At 41.9% G+C, this 12,597-nt stretch overlaps 1 protein-coding gene across 2 annotated transcripts in view; it reads right to left on the bottom strand.

Moving 5' to 3' along the window:
• Positions 1-12,597, bottom strand: part of LOC138754218 (synaptosomal-associated protein 23-like) — a 47,729-nt gene that overhangs the window by 15,500 nt on the left and 19,632 nt on the right. For both annotated transcript variants that reach the window (XM_069918140.1, XM_069918142.1), the window contains 3 exons: positions 11,012-11,053; positions 3,128-3,176; positions 2,541-2,658 (listed from right to left, as the gene is read on the bottom strand). In XM_069918140.1, coding sequence (XP_069774241.1) covers positions 2,541-2,658; positions 3,128-3,176; positions 11,012-11,053 — 209 coding nt within the window. The remainder of the gene's footprint in view (positions 1-2,540; positions 2,659-3,127; positions 3,177-11,011; positions 11,054-12,597) is intronic.

The following is a 12,597-nucleotide window of genomic DNA, read 5'->3' as shown; positions in this document are numbered from 1 at the left end:
ATTTGTCCAGTAAATTATTATAAATACATGCTATTAATCCACCATGAAAATAAAATTGTATGTTAAAAAGCAGATCAGGAATCTTAGTATAAGAAATTTGCAGAAAACCTGAGAGCTTGGACTGAACAAAATGCCTAATTTGTACATTTCTTTAAAAAAATGCCTAGTGGAAAGATTAAATTTGATAATTTAATTTGATAATTCATCAAAACAAGCAAAATTATTTTGAATAAAAAAATCCTTGAAACTTTGAATAGCTTTTCCATGCCATTCCTTGAAACTAGCATCTAACAAAGATGGTTGAAATAGATGGTTATCTATAATTGGACGAGCCAGTGAAAAACCATGAAGTCCAAAGAATTTCCTAATCTGTGCCAAAATTCTCAACCTATTTTTCAACAACGGATTATTTGTTAATTTGGAAAAGGAAATTGTAACATTGCCGACATAGAGGTTTTTTTTTAGTAAACTATAATTCCATTTCTACCCAGGAAGGGAAATTCACTGATTTATCCAAACGTAATAATAAAAGTAAATAACGTCTATCAATTGCCCAATGGTTTAATCTAAAATCTGGAAGAGATAATCCTCCATTTAATGTAGTCTTTTGAAGATGAGCTTTAACCGAATCAAATGAACTGAAAAAAGATTTGGGGATAAAAATTGGTAATGCTCGAAAAAGATACAAAAATTTAGGTGAAATATTCCTGTCCATTAATTGCTCTGTTTGGTTTTTTTCTCATGACTCAGATGAACCTCTATTGGCATCTCAAGATAAAGTGTTAGCTTTTACCACGTTGATAGCCAGACAAGCTATTTTATTGAAATGGAAAGGAGGTGCATCCCCTAATCATACACAGTTGTTATATGATGTAATGTCCTATTAAAGTTTAGTGAAAATCAGATATAATATTGAAACTAGAAAGTTTCAATTTATGAAGTTATGAGGCCCAGTCTGAGAATTTTATTTATAATTATAAGAGTCAATAAGTTTTATACGTTCTGGTAATAGTCTGTTCTCTGGGGGAACCAGTGATTCCACATCATTTTTGATTTATTTTTCTTCCCAAAAAATAGTCACCTTGATTAGAGGGAGGGGATTAGATAAGTTTAGTTTAGTCCTTTGGAGTTTTTTTTTTAATCCTTATAATTTTAATATAACAGTCCAATAATGGGTCTGACATGGCTGCATTCATTATGTTTATTACTAGATGGAGTTATTACAAGTAGCTATTAATGTAGATTTGCAAATTTAATCATTTACTCATTTTTGTTCCTCTCCCTTTGGAATGTATTTGCTTGTATATAATTAATTCATTATGTAATCATCATTCATTATGTATGCTTATTATGTTAACCTCAATAAAAATATTTTAAAAAGAAAAAGAATACTTGGGTGTTGTTTGAAGCGCATCAACAGTGCCATGGACTGCTTCAAGCAGCGGCTTAGTCTCAAGGTCTGAATCGGGACTATCACTCTCTGGTGACTGTATTCCAAGTGCAGGACGGGTAAAATTCTATCACACAATTTCAATCAAGAGTGAAGGGATATCTCTTATGCACCGGCCATAATTACCCTCCAAAAGTTGTTCAAATAACAGAAAGTCAAACTACACATGTTGGAAATCAGAAATAAAAATAGAAGACAAATACTCAGTAGGTCAGGCAGTATCTATGGAGGAACAGTTCTTTTTTGATGCCCAGGAACCGTCGTGAGAACCTGGAAGAGAACATTAGTTTTCAGTTGGAGAGAAGGTGGGAAATATAGGGAATGTCTGTGATAGGGTGAGACCAAACAGGTCAAAACATGCACATTAAGCTTCCTTACCAATGCAGCCAATTATTAAAGGTGTCACTATGGGATGTCCAGCAGGGATTAATAATACTTGCAAAATAAGAACCAAACCAATGATTGGCAGGCAGAAATGGTCAATTTAGACACAGTGAAATAAAGTCAGAATTGGATACAGAGTTCTGCAGGCGGGAATGTGCTGAAAGAGATGAGATGCTGTTTAGTTGGCATTGGACCTCCTTGCAACAATGATGGAGGCCTTGGATAGAGGTCAGAATAGAATGGGATGGGAAATTAAAATGGCACTATGGGAACATGCATGTTAGTTGAGGAGCACTGGTAGAGCCTCTGTCAGGGAATAAGCAGAGTGCCTTTGGACCATCGTGATAGGGAAGGGAAAGACAGAGTGCGAGATTGCATCTGCACTCATTAACTCACCTGAACTCACCCCATTTGCGATAAATCCCTTGGTTCTACCCATCCCCACCTTCTCTCCTGCTGAAAACCAACCCCTTCCTCAGACCTTAGGGTCTCGTGTCTTTTTCTACAGATGGTGCAGAACCAGCAGAGTGTTTTTTTGTTGAAAGCCACTCCATTGTCAGTATCCTCTTGCTGCTTGTGGGAGCTTGCTGGGGTTTCTACGACAGCAGTGACTTGCTTGCAGTAACATCCCCAGCACAGCATGTCTGGGCTCGTTGGGACTCTGCATCAGCTGGAGGTGTTTTATGAAAAGGTACAGGGTGCTTACCTGCTGCAGGGACACACACACAGGCCACAACATTTGCTGAGATCAGTCAAGTTCTTTTCTGCTTCCTTCATGTCCTGGTTGATCTGATCCAGGCCCTCATCAATGCGTTTCAGTTGTTCTAAACAAAGGAGAGCACAAAGCCACGTCAGATGTGGCTGCTGAGGTCCTGCTACTTTGCACCTGTATAAATCTTCAGATTGCTGGTGTGGGAAGTGCAGTACAGGAGAGCACTCCATCTTCCTAACGCTGTCTGACACTCTCATCGATCAAAAATTGCTGATGCATGTTAAGGTGGAACCATTCTGTCAAGGGGCATGTTCACCTTTCACATTGTGACAACAGCCCAGCAAGATCAAGCTTGCCCCAGTGTATGGATACTATGGGGCTCAATGCTGAGCTTCCACTCCCATCTTTTCATTGTAGGTTTGGGGGTTTGCAGGAAAACCTACCCTTCAATCACCCCTAATATTTCAATGGACACCCTGGTGGCTGCCACTGCACAGGCCAGGCTGTTATTACCCACTGTCCACTTCCTCCACAGAAACCCTTTCCTTCCCAATGACAACAAAGAGAAGCAGTGCACTCACCTCCCTGTTCATCCAGCATGATTAGGGTCTTACCACCAGCATCTCTGCTCTGAAAGAAAGCACAAGTCAGTATACTGATTGGTCAATCTGAGGAGAGAACAGGCAGACCAGCACTGAGCTGTGCACCTTTCCAATGTCAACAAAGAATCAGAGAAAGATGTACTCTGTGCCCACTCATCTGGCACTCACTCTCAACCACATATTGTTACAATAATCCATGTTATTTTCCCTATTCTCCAACACATTAAGGGTAATTTACAGCAGTCACCGTTCCACAAGTCTGATGTGTGAGGTAACCAGAACACCCACACAATTACAAAGAGAACACGCAAACTCTGCGCTCTCAAAATTTTGTGTGGAGTTTCCTAATTCCTACCAGGATTAAAGGCAAAGATAACAGGCATAGGGAACCTTGGTTTTCAATGGATCTGGTTAAGAAAGTGTAACAGATATAGGCAACAAGGAGCAAATGAGATACCTGTATAGAAAATTCTAAAGGATATCATGAAGGCAAAATCAGTTGACGCTTGCGAGTGGATTCGCAAATCCAAATGGAGAGGAGAGATGTGGTTGTCCGACAAGGGATAAAGGACAACTCAGGAGGGGAAGGGGAGATTGGGGATAAATAAGATAGAAATAGGAGAATAAGGAAAATGTTGGATGTTGTAGGAATGTTGTCTTATAAAGAGTTGAAAATAAGAAAACAGAAATGGAAAAGGAGGAAAGGTAATGATGGAAAAACGGAAAGAGAAGATAAACAAAATATAAAAGGGCTACGCTGAACTATATGACTTTAAATATTAATGGAATACATAACCAAATTAAAAGGAAGAAACTACTAAATTTAAATGAATAAATGTATTCCATTAGAAAAAATAACATATAGGTTAAGAAATAATATTGAAATATTCAAACAAGTATGGGAGCCTTACATTAAATACAATAGCGAAAACCTACCGGGGACAAACATTACCTAAGTTGATGGAAGGAGAAGGAAAGAAAAGAATGGACTCAGTAGAATTTCTGGTGTATTTTTGTTGAATGACAACATTGTCTGACTGGCTTAATGCAACCTAGATTGTATACCTAAAATGGATGAGGGGGGGGTGGGGGGGTGGCTTGGGAGGAGGGAGGGGGGGGGGAGAAAAAGTCACTGTATATGTGTGAAAAAGAAATAGTGTATATCATGGCTAATGTGATTTATGGTGTGAAAAATAAAAAATTTAAAAAAAAAAGGATATCATGAAGGCAAAAAGGACGTTATTTTGGCAGATAATGTGAAGGTAAATCCGAAGGGTTTCTATTAGGAGTAAAAGGATAGTAAGGGACAAAATTGGTCCCCTAGAGGATCTGAGTGGTCAACTATGTGTGGAGCCTCACAAAATTGGGGGAGATCTTGAACAGTTTTTTTTGGCATCAGTATTTACTCAGGAAACTGTCAGTGCACAAGGAAGGGAAGCAAACAGAGCATAATGGAACATATTGAGATTAAGGTGGAGGAGCTGCTTACTGTCTTACAGTGAATAAAGTGAGTGAGTACTTTATTGTCGTTGGGAAAGAAAACAGCAAAATTAAAAATGTAACTTGCGGTACTCACAAATACAACATAAACAAGCATATAAAAACAACACAAAAAAAAAACAAATTGGCAGAGTTTAATTCTTGGATGGCTCTAGGATAGAAACTGTTATTGAGTCTGTTCATCCATAAATTAATGGACCTGTATCGTCTACCTGGAGGCAATAGGTTAAACAAATGATGGCCTGGGTGAGTAGAGTCCTTAAGGATATTGGCTGCTTTCCCAAAACAGTGAGATCGAAATAAATCCTCCAAAGAGGAAAAGGAGCACCCAATGATCTTCTGGGGCTTATTGATAACCTTCCGAAGATCCCTCTTATCTGCTGCTGTACAGCTGGGAAACCACGTGGGAGAAAGATTCTCAGCCAGATACGTTCCCAGGACCTTAAGTTGTGACCCTTTCCACAGTCCCCATTAATATATAATGGAGCTGGGGCCGTAGTGTTCTGCCTAAAATCCATTACGAGCCTTACGTCTTCAAGAAATTCAATACCAGATTGTTTTCTGAGCACCACACTGACTAGTCACCCCTTGAAATGAGCCTGACCACAGTAGTGCATCAGCAAATTAATGATAATATTAGAGGGATACTCAGAGACACAGTCATAGGTATAAAGAGAACACATAATTGGGCTCAACACATAGCCCTGTGGGGAACCAGTGCTAAGTGTGTGAGTGAGTGCCCTATTTTTAAAGAGTGGGAACGATATGTTAAAAAGTTCTTGATCCAGACAAATAGACCTGGAAAATCCTAAGTCAGCAAGTTTAACAAGCACTCTACCTGGAATAACAGTATTAAAAGCAGAACTAAAGTCTATAAAAAGCAACCTCATGTAGCATCCCTGTTCTAAATGGGTCAATGCTAAGTAAAGAACAATGGCGATACCATCCACAGTCGACCTATTAGCCCTGTAAACAAACTGGTGTGGATTGAAGGTGGCTTTAATGTGCTACAAAACCAGCCTCTCGAAGCACTTCATGATTACAGGTGTTAAAGCTACCAGACGTTATGATATTCCCTCAGACCTTGAGGGAGACTAGTGTAGAAATTGCAGGGGTACTGGAAGATATATTCAAAATATCCTTAGCCACGGGTGAGGTGCTATAGGATCCAAAAGTAAACCAGATTATAGGCCGGTGAGCCTGACATCAGTAGTAGGTAAATTATTGGAAGGAGTTCTGAGAGATAGGATGTATAACTATTTGGACAGCCATGGGCTGATTAAGGATAGTCAGCATGGCTTTGTGCTTCGTAGGTTGTGTTTAACAAATCTTGCGGACCTTTTTAAGGAGATTACCAAGAAGGTAGATGAAGTCTACATGGACTTTAGTAAAGCCTTTGATAAGGTCCCACATAGGAGGTTAGTTCAGAAGGTTCAGATACTAGGTATCTATGGAGAGGTTGTAAACTGGATTCGAAATTTGCTGTGTGGGAGGAAACAGAGAGTGATAGTGGATGGTGGCTTCTCAGACTGGAGTCCTGTAACTGGTGGTGTGCCTCAGGGATCTGTATAGGGACCATTGTTGTTTGTTGTCTATTTCAATGATCTGGATGATAATGTGGTGAATTGGATCGGAAAATGTGCTGATGGCACAAAGATATAGAGGTGTAGTGATGAAGATTTTCAAAATTTGCAGAAGGATCTGGACCAACTGGGAGAATGGGTCAGTAAATGGCAGATGGAGTTTAATGCAGACAAGTGTGAGGTGTTCATTTTGTAAGAGCAAACCAAGGTAGAACATGCAGGTAAATAGTAGAGCACTGAGGAGTGTAGAGGAGCAGAGAGATCCGGGAATACAGATACATTGTTCCCTGAAGGTGGTGTCGCAGGTGGACAGGATTGTAAAGAAAGCTATTGGCATCTTAGCCTTTATAAATCAAAGTATTCAGTATAGGAGCTGGGATGTTATGTTGAAGTTGTTTAAGACACTGGTGAGGCCAAATTTAGAATATTATGTGCAATTCTGGTCATCTAACTACAGGAAGGATATGAACAAGATTAAAAGGATGCAGAGAAGATTTACTAGGATGTTTCTGGATTTTCAGCAGTTGAATTACAGGGAAAGATTAAACAGGTTAGGAGTTCATTCCTTGAGCAAAGAAGAACGAGGGGAGATTTGATTGAGGTTTACAAGATTATGAGAAGTATAGACAGAGAGGATGCGAGTAGGCTTTTTCCACTTCGATTGGGGAGAGGACATGGCCTTAGGGTGAAAATGGAAAGGTTTAGGAGATACATGAGGGGGAATTTCTTCAGAGAGTGGTGGGAGTGCAGAATGAGCTGTCATCTGATGTGGAGAATGTAGACTCGATCTTAAGTTTTAAGAATAAATTGGATAGATACATAGATGGGAGAGGTCAGGAGGGTTATGGAATGGGAGCAAGTCATTGGGACTAGCAGAATAATAATTGACTCAAACTAGAAGGGCTAAATGGCCTGTTTTCTGTAGCATAGCATTCTTTGGTTCTATAGCATCTGAGCTTTGATGCAGAGGCCACAGCTCATTGGGCTTGTTTTTCTAAAACCACCATTGCATAAAATAATGTGCAGGCTGCCTTCCACCATGGACTGCTAAAAGTCGACCCATGTCCAATGCTGCTCACAGCAGCTTGAACAGATTGTGGCATTTCTTTGAATCAACAAGTAAAGGATCTATTAATGTCACGTAATACTATATTTTGAATGTAACATACATAAAATTCTTTAACTTTTGTCTACTGTAAGGCAGACTGAGTTGCCACTTTGTCCAGAACCCCATAGAAACCTTCAGTAGCTGGTGTTCCTAGGTGGTCTCTCTTCCAAGTACTGACCAGGCCTGAGCCTGCTTAGCTTCCGAGATTGGACAATCCCATGCGTATTCAGGCTATTAAGTGCTATATAGGTGGCAGGAGGTGAAGTGAAATGGGTACTCAGTGGGTATTGAGTGATGTTTCCCAGGGATCAGTGTCAACACCATTCCTCTGTCATGCATTAGGAGTCACTGCAGATTCGTGAGCAGATACCCCTGAGCTTTGAAAGATGCCCTGGATGCCTACAGATTCTGGAATTGTTCTGTGGATGAGAGAGGAAATTTAAGCCCATTATGCAAGAAAGGAGAGAGATAGAGAAAGAAGCAGGAATATGTCACCCCAAGTTGTCAGTAGTAGTATCAATGCTGGAATCTGCAAAAGGGTGTGTAAATATTGAACACCCAGAAAAGAGTGAGCAGCATGTGTTTACAAAAGGGTAAATGGGACACGGGATGATTGAGCTGTGACATTCTTCAAGATTAAATTTGTTATCATAGTAATAAAACAGTGCTGTATTACATTAAATTTTGTTTTGCCTGCTGCAAGGCAGACAGGCAATTGCTGCCAGTGGCAAATCTAAGTGCCTCTTACAGTCGAACTTACAGTCAGAGAGAGAGAGAAGCTAAAGAGAGTTCCCCACAGTCACCGAGTGTCCATAGATTCGACTCTTGCTCTTCCGTAGCCACACAGAGTCCAAATCATCGGCAACCCAAGCTCCAGATCTGAACCTCCGACACAAGTCAGAAACCCTTCAGTGCCCTTAGAACCTCCTCGCATCCTGGCTCTGATACCTGGCTCCCTTCCAGCCAGTTTGAGCCAGTCTCCAGCAGTCTGCAGCACAGTGCGAGTCTCCCAACAGCAGACTCCAGAAGCTTCCACGGGTTCCTCGCCTCGAGTCACCAGCAGCTGCCGCATGCACTGGTCCCTCAACCGCAGAGCTCCCCCACCTCACTGGTTTGCTGCCGGTTGTCTCCTCAGTTTCTCCTTCTCAGACGGTGCGTGATCTTCCCGTCCTCTGGTGCCCTGCTCCAGTCCTCCACTTCCATGGAGTCTGCAACCCCTCATGGCTACTGCCGATTAATATGCACCGCCATTACATATTTATTATCGCATCCTTTGAGGACGTGATTGAGATAGAGGAGGGATGGAAAAAAATGCATTGTGTCTGAATTTGCAGAAAAGTCCATGCCAGACAAGGTTAGAATTTGTGATATTGGGGAAAAGTACTGATACAGATTAATGAAAGTAAAAAGTGGGAATAAATGGATTCTCAGGTTGTCCAGCTGTGACCAGGGAGAGGTGTAGCAATGCATTTCATCAGGAAGCACGCGGAGAAGCAATATAATCCCATGTCCAATTTTACAGGGTTTGTAAGAAAGGATGGATTGTGGGAGTGTGCTGAACACAGACACAGAAGTCTTCAAAGATGGCCAGCCATCTTTCCAGCATCAGGAAAGAGGTAAAGGGGCCACAATACTTGTACCACCAGGTTCAGAAACACCTATTACCCAATTACCATCAGAATCCTCAAGAACAAACTCAATCAGGGACTCATTTATGGGCTCTTACTTTATTTATTATTCTTCGCAATGTACCTTGGTTTGCCAACATGAGATCCCATCTGCGATGTAGTGCTTCGTTAGTGCCAAAAATCCAGCAGGCCTGCCGGGGTGCAGTGTCCCAGCTGAGGAGCAGCAAGACTGATCCACCTCAATTGGGGGTGGGATCAGGCGGCAGTGGCCTACCTTCGTTGAAGGTGGGGCCCAAAGCTGGCTGCACTGACCTAGCTTTGTTCAATTTGAGGTCTGAAAACGATAGCAGCGATGCCGATCTACCTCCTCTGGGGGTGGGATCAGGCGACAGAGATCTACCTTCGCTGAAGGTGGGGTCCAAGTCTGACTGCACCAACCTGGCTTTGTGGAAGTCAGGGCCTCAAAAAGCTAGTAGTGATTCTGTTATGCCACTGCACGAGGTGAGCTGCACGAGACGATTGGACCTCAGTACATTGTTACGAGCCCAGAGGACCCCAGAACCCAGCAGCGATAGATATTCACCAAGACTTAAACAAAAGTTGCTTTTATCTTTAAACGTGAAAACAGAATCACACTTCAACTTATCACTATTGACTTAACTAACCTAGCTTAACCCCCTTCTAATTTGAAGCGCACGAGTATGTAATGTGTGTGCAAGTTTAGAAACGTTCTTTGATTCACAGTCCAATCTCACTTCCCATTCCTCCAAGTGTACTGGTTGGAAGCAATTCTTATACTGTGCACAGAATTTAACATTTACGAAGTTCAGGCTTCAGTGATTGAAAGGTAAATGGTTACCACTCAGGAAGATTCTTGTGGGTTTTGAGAGAGATTTGTTGTTTCTGGACACAAACTGATTCCTTTTAATCACCCACTTCAGTGTCTTGCCGAAGAAACTTGTCCCATCAGGGTTTTCTAGATGATAACCTCTTTCTTTCAGGTCACCATAGATTTCCTTTTAGTTTCTCATTTCAAGTGAAACATTAGGCAGCTAGTCCTCTCCTCTTGTATGGACCACAAGGGCTTTAACCAGGCTGAGCTTAGCACTCACAACCCGCCTTCCAAATTGTTTTTTTTTCCACAAGCTTGCCAGCTTGTCCTGTTCCAGTCCCAGCTGCTGCTGAACTGTAAAACTGCAGAACTCAATTCCCTCTCTCTCTCTCTCAGAGAAAGTCTGTTTGACTCTCTCTCTGCTTGCAAAAACCACAAGACCTCTTAGAACTGACTCACCTGCAGAACGATGCCAGGCTGTTGTTCATTGACTTCAGCTCGGCATTTAATCCGATCATTCCCCAGAGGCTGGTAGAGAAGCTGTCCTCACTGGGATCCTGGACTTCCTAACCACAGTCTATCCCAGTTGGGAGTAGAACATCGAGCACCGTCACACTGAGCACTGGCACTCCTCAGGGCTGTGTGCTCAGCCCACTCCTGTTCATGCTACCACCCCACGACTGCACTGCCAGATCCAGCTCCAACAGAGTTATCAAGTTCGCAGGTGACCGTAGTTTGCCTCATCAGCAAAAACGATGAGTCGCACAACAGAGAAGAGATGGAAAATATAGTATTGTGCTACGAGAGTAACAACCTGAATCTCAATAGAGATAAGGCAAAGATGATGATTGTGAATTTCAGGAGTACTAGGGACAACTGGCCTCCACTACACATCAACAAATCTGTAGCAGAGAGAGTAGAAAGCACCAAGTTCCTTTGAGTGCACTAAAGTAGTGACCTATCCTGGACACATATCTCCTCACGTGTCAGAAAGACACACCAGCGACTGCACATTCTGAGAAGAATGAGGCGGGCAAGGCTACCGGCCACCATTATGTTAACCTTCTATAGGAGCTCTATCAAGAGCTGCATCACAGTGTGGTATGGCTGCTGCAGAGAAATGGATCAGAAGTCAATCCACAGAGAAGTCTGTCAGTGGACACAGTCTGCACATAATTAATGCCTCGTTCTGAATGATATATTATACTGTACCTCCTCTGCCAACTGTAGCATCCTCCGGGTACTCTCCAGGGACTGTGAACAGAAACAGAAAGTCATGAATAGGACTCACCCTACATATACCAACAACCCAGCAGTCAAGCCCTCCAAATTCCAATCGCAACTTGCTTGCAAATGAAGCAAGATCGAGGCACAGAGACAGAGGGAAGCAATGTCGAGACCAAAGCAAAAGCGAGAAAAGAGAAAAGCATCAAGTACAGAAAAGTCAAGTGCAAAAAACAAAATTACTAGGTCCCAATAGGACAATGAGTTCAAAGGCACTTTTTCTGAACTCTCATTGCATTTGAAACAAGGTCAGTGAACTTGTGGCACAATCAGTACGAGGGGATTGCCATTACAGAAAGGTGGCTGCAGGATGGAGATGATTGGGAAATAAAGGGTATCACATAATACGGAAGGATAGGCAAGGAGGTGAGGGAGGTGGAGTAGCGATCTTAATTAAGGATGACATCAGGATTAAAGTGAGAGACAATACAAGATCTAAGGAGCAGAATGCTTAGGTGGAGATTAGGAACATCAAAGGGAAAAAAAGATCTAGAATTGTCCATAGGCAACTAAATAAAAACACAAGTAAAGCTTGGGAAACTAGTGTGCCCAAGTACCCCGGTACTAATGGAATGCATCCCATGGTACTGAAAGTAATGGCAAAAGTTATAGAACATAGAACTCTACGTACAGTATAGTATAGGCCCAATAGCCCACAATGTTGTACTGACCAACAATCTAAACTTCCCTAACTTCTACCCATAACTCTCTCATCTTCTTCCATCCACGTTCCTAAGAATCTTTTGAATGTCCCCATTGTTCCAGCCTCCATCACCACTGGCTAAGCATTCTAGACAGCCACAACTCGCTGTGTAAAAAATTTACCTTGACATCTCTCCTAAACTTTCCTCCCTTACCTTGTACAGATATCCTCTGGAATTTGCTGCTGTTGCCCCAGGGAAAAAAATATCCACGTTATCTATGCCTCTCATAATCTATGATCATTAAATCACCCCTCATTCTTCTTTGCTCCAAAGAGAACAGCACTAGCTCTGTTAACCATGTCTCATAAGAAACACTCTAAAAATCCAGGCAACATCCTTGTAAATCGCCTCTGCACATTCTCCAAAACTTCCACATCCTTCATGTAATGAGATGACCCGAACTGAACACATTATCCCGTGTGGTCTAACCAGAGCTTTATAGAACTGTAACATTACCTCACGGCTCTAGAATTCAATCCCATGACTAGTGAAGGCTAGCACACCATAAGCCTTCTTAACTACCCTGACAACCTACTTGGCAACCTTGAAAGATCTATGGATTTGCCTGTTCTTCCACACTGTTAACCATGTACTCAACCAACTTCGACCTTCTAAAATGCATCACTTCACATTTATCCAAATTGAATTCCATCTGCCACTTCTCTGCCCAGCTCTGCATCCTGCCTATATCCTGTTGTTTATCTATGGCAACCTTCTGCACAATTCACAACACCTCCAATCTTTGTGTCATCTGCAAATTTGTGAACCCATCCTTCCATTTCTTCATCCAGGTTATTTATAAAAATCACA

The sequence above is a fragment of the Narcine bancroftii genome, chromosome 2 (genome assembly GCF_036971445.1).
Source record: "Narcine bancroftii isolate sNarBan1 chromosome 2, sNarBan1.hap1, whole genome shotgun sequence".
Taxonomy (NCBI): domain Eukaryota; kingdom Metazoa; phylum Chordata; class Chondrichthyes; order Torpediniformes; family Narcinidae; genus Narcine; species Narcine bancroftii.
The sequence above is the reverse complement of the archived record's forward strand: the minus strand, read 5'-3'. Positions and strand labels throughout refer to the sequence as shown.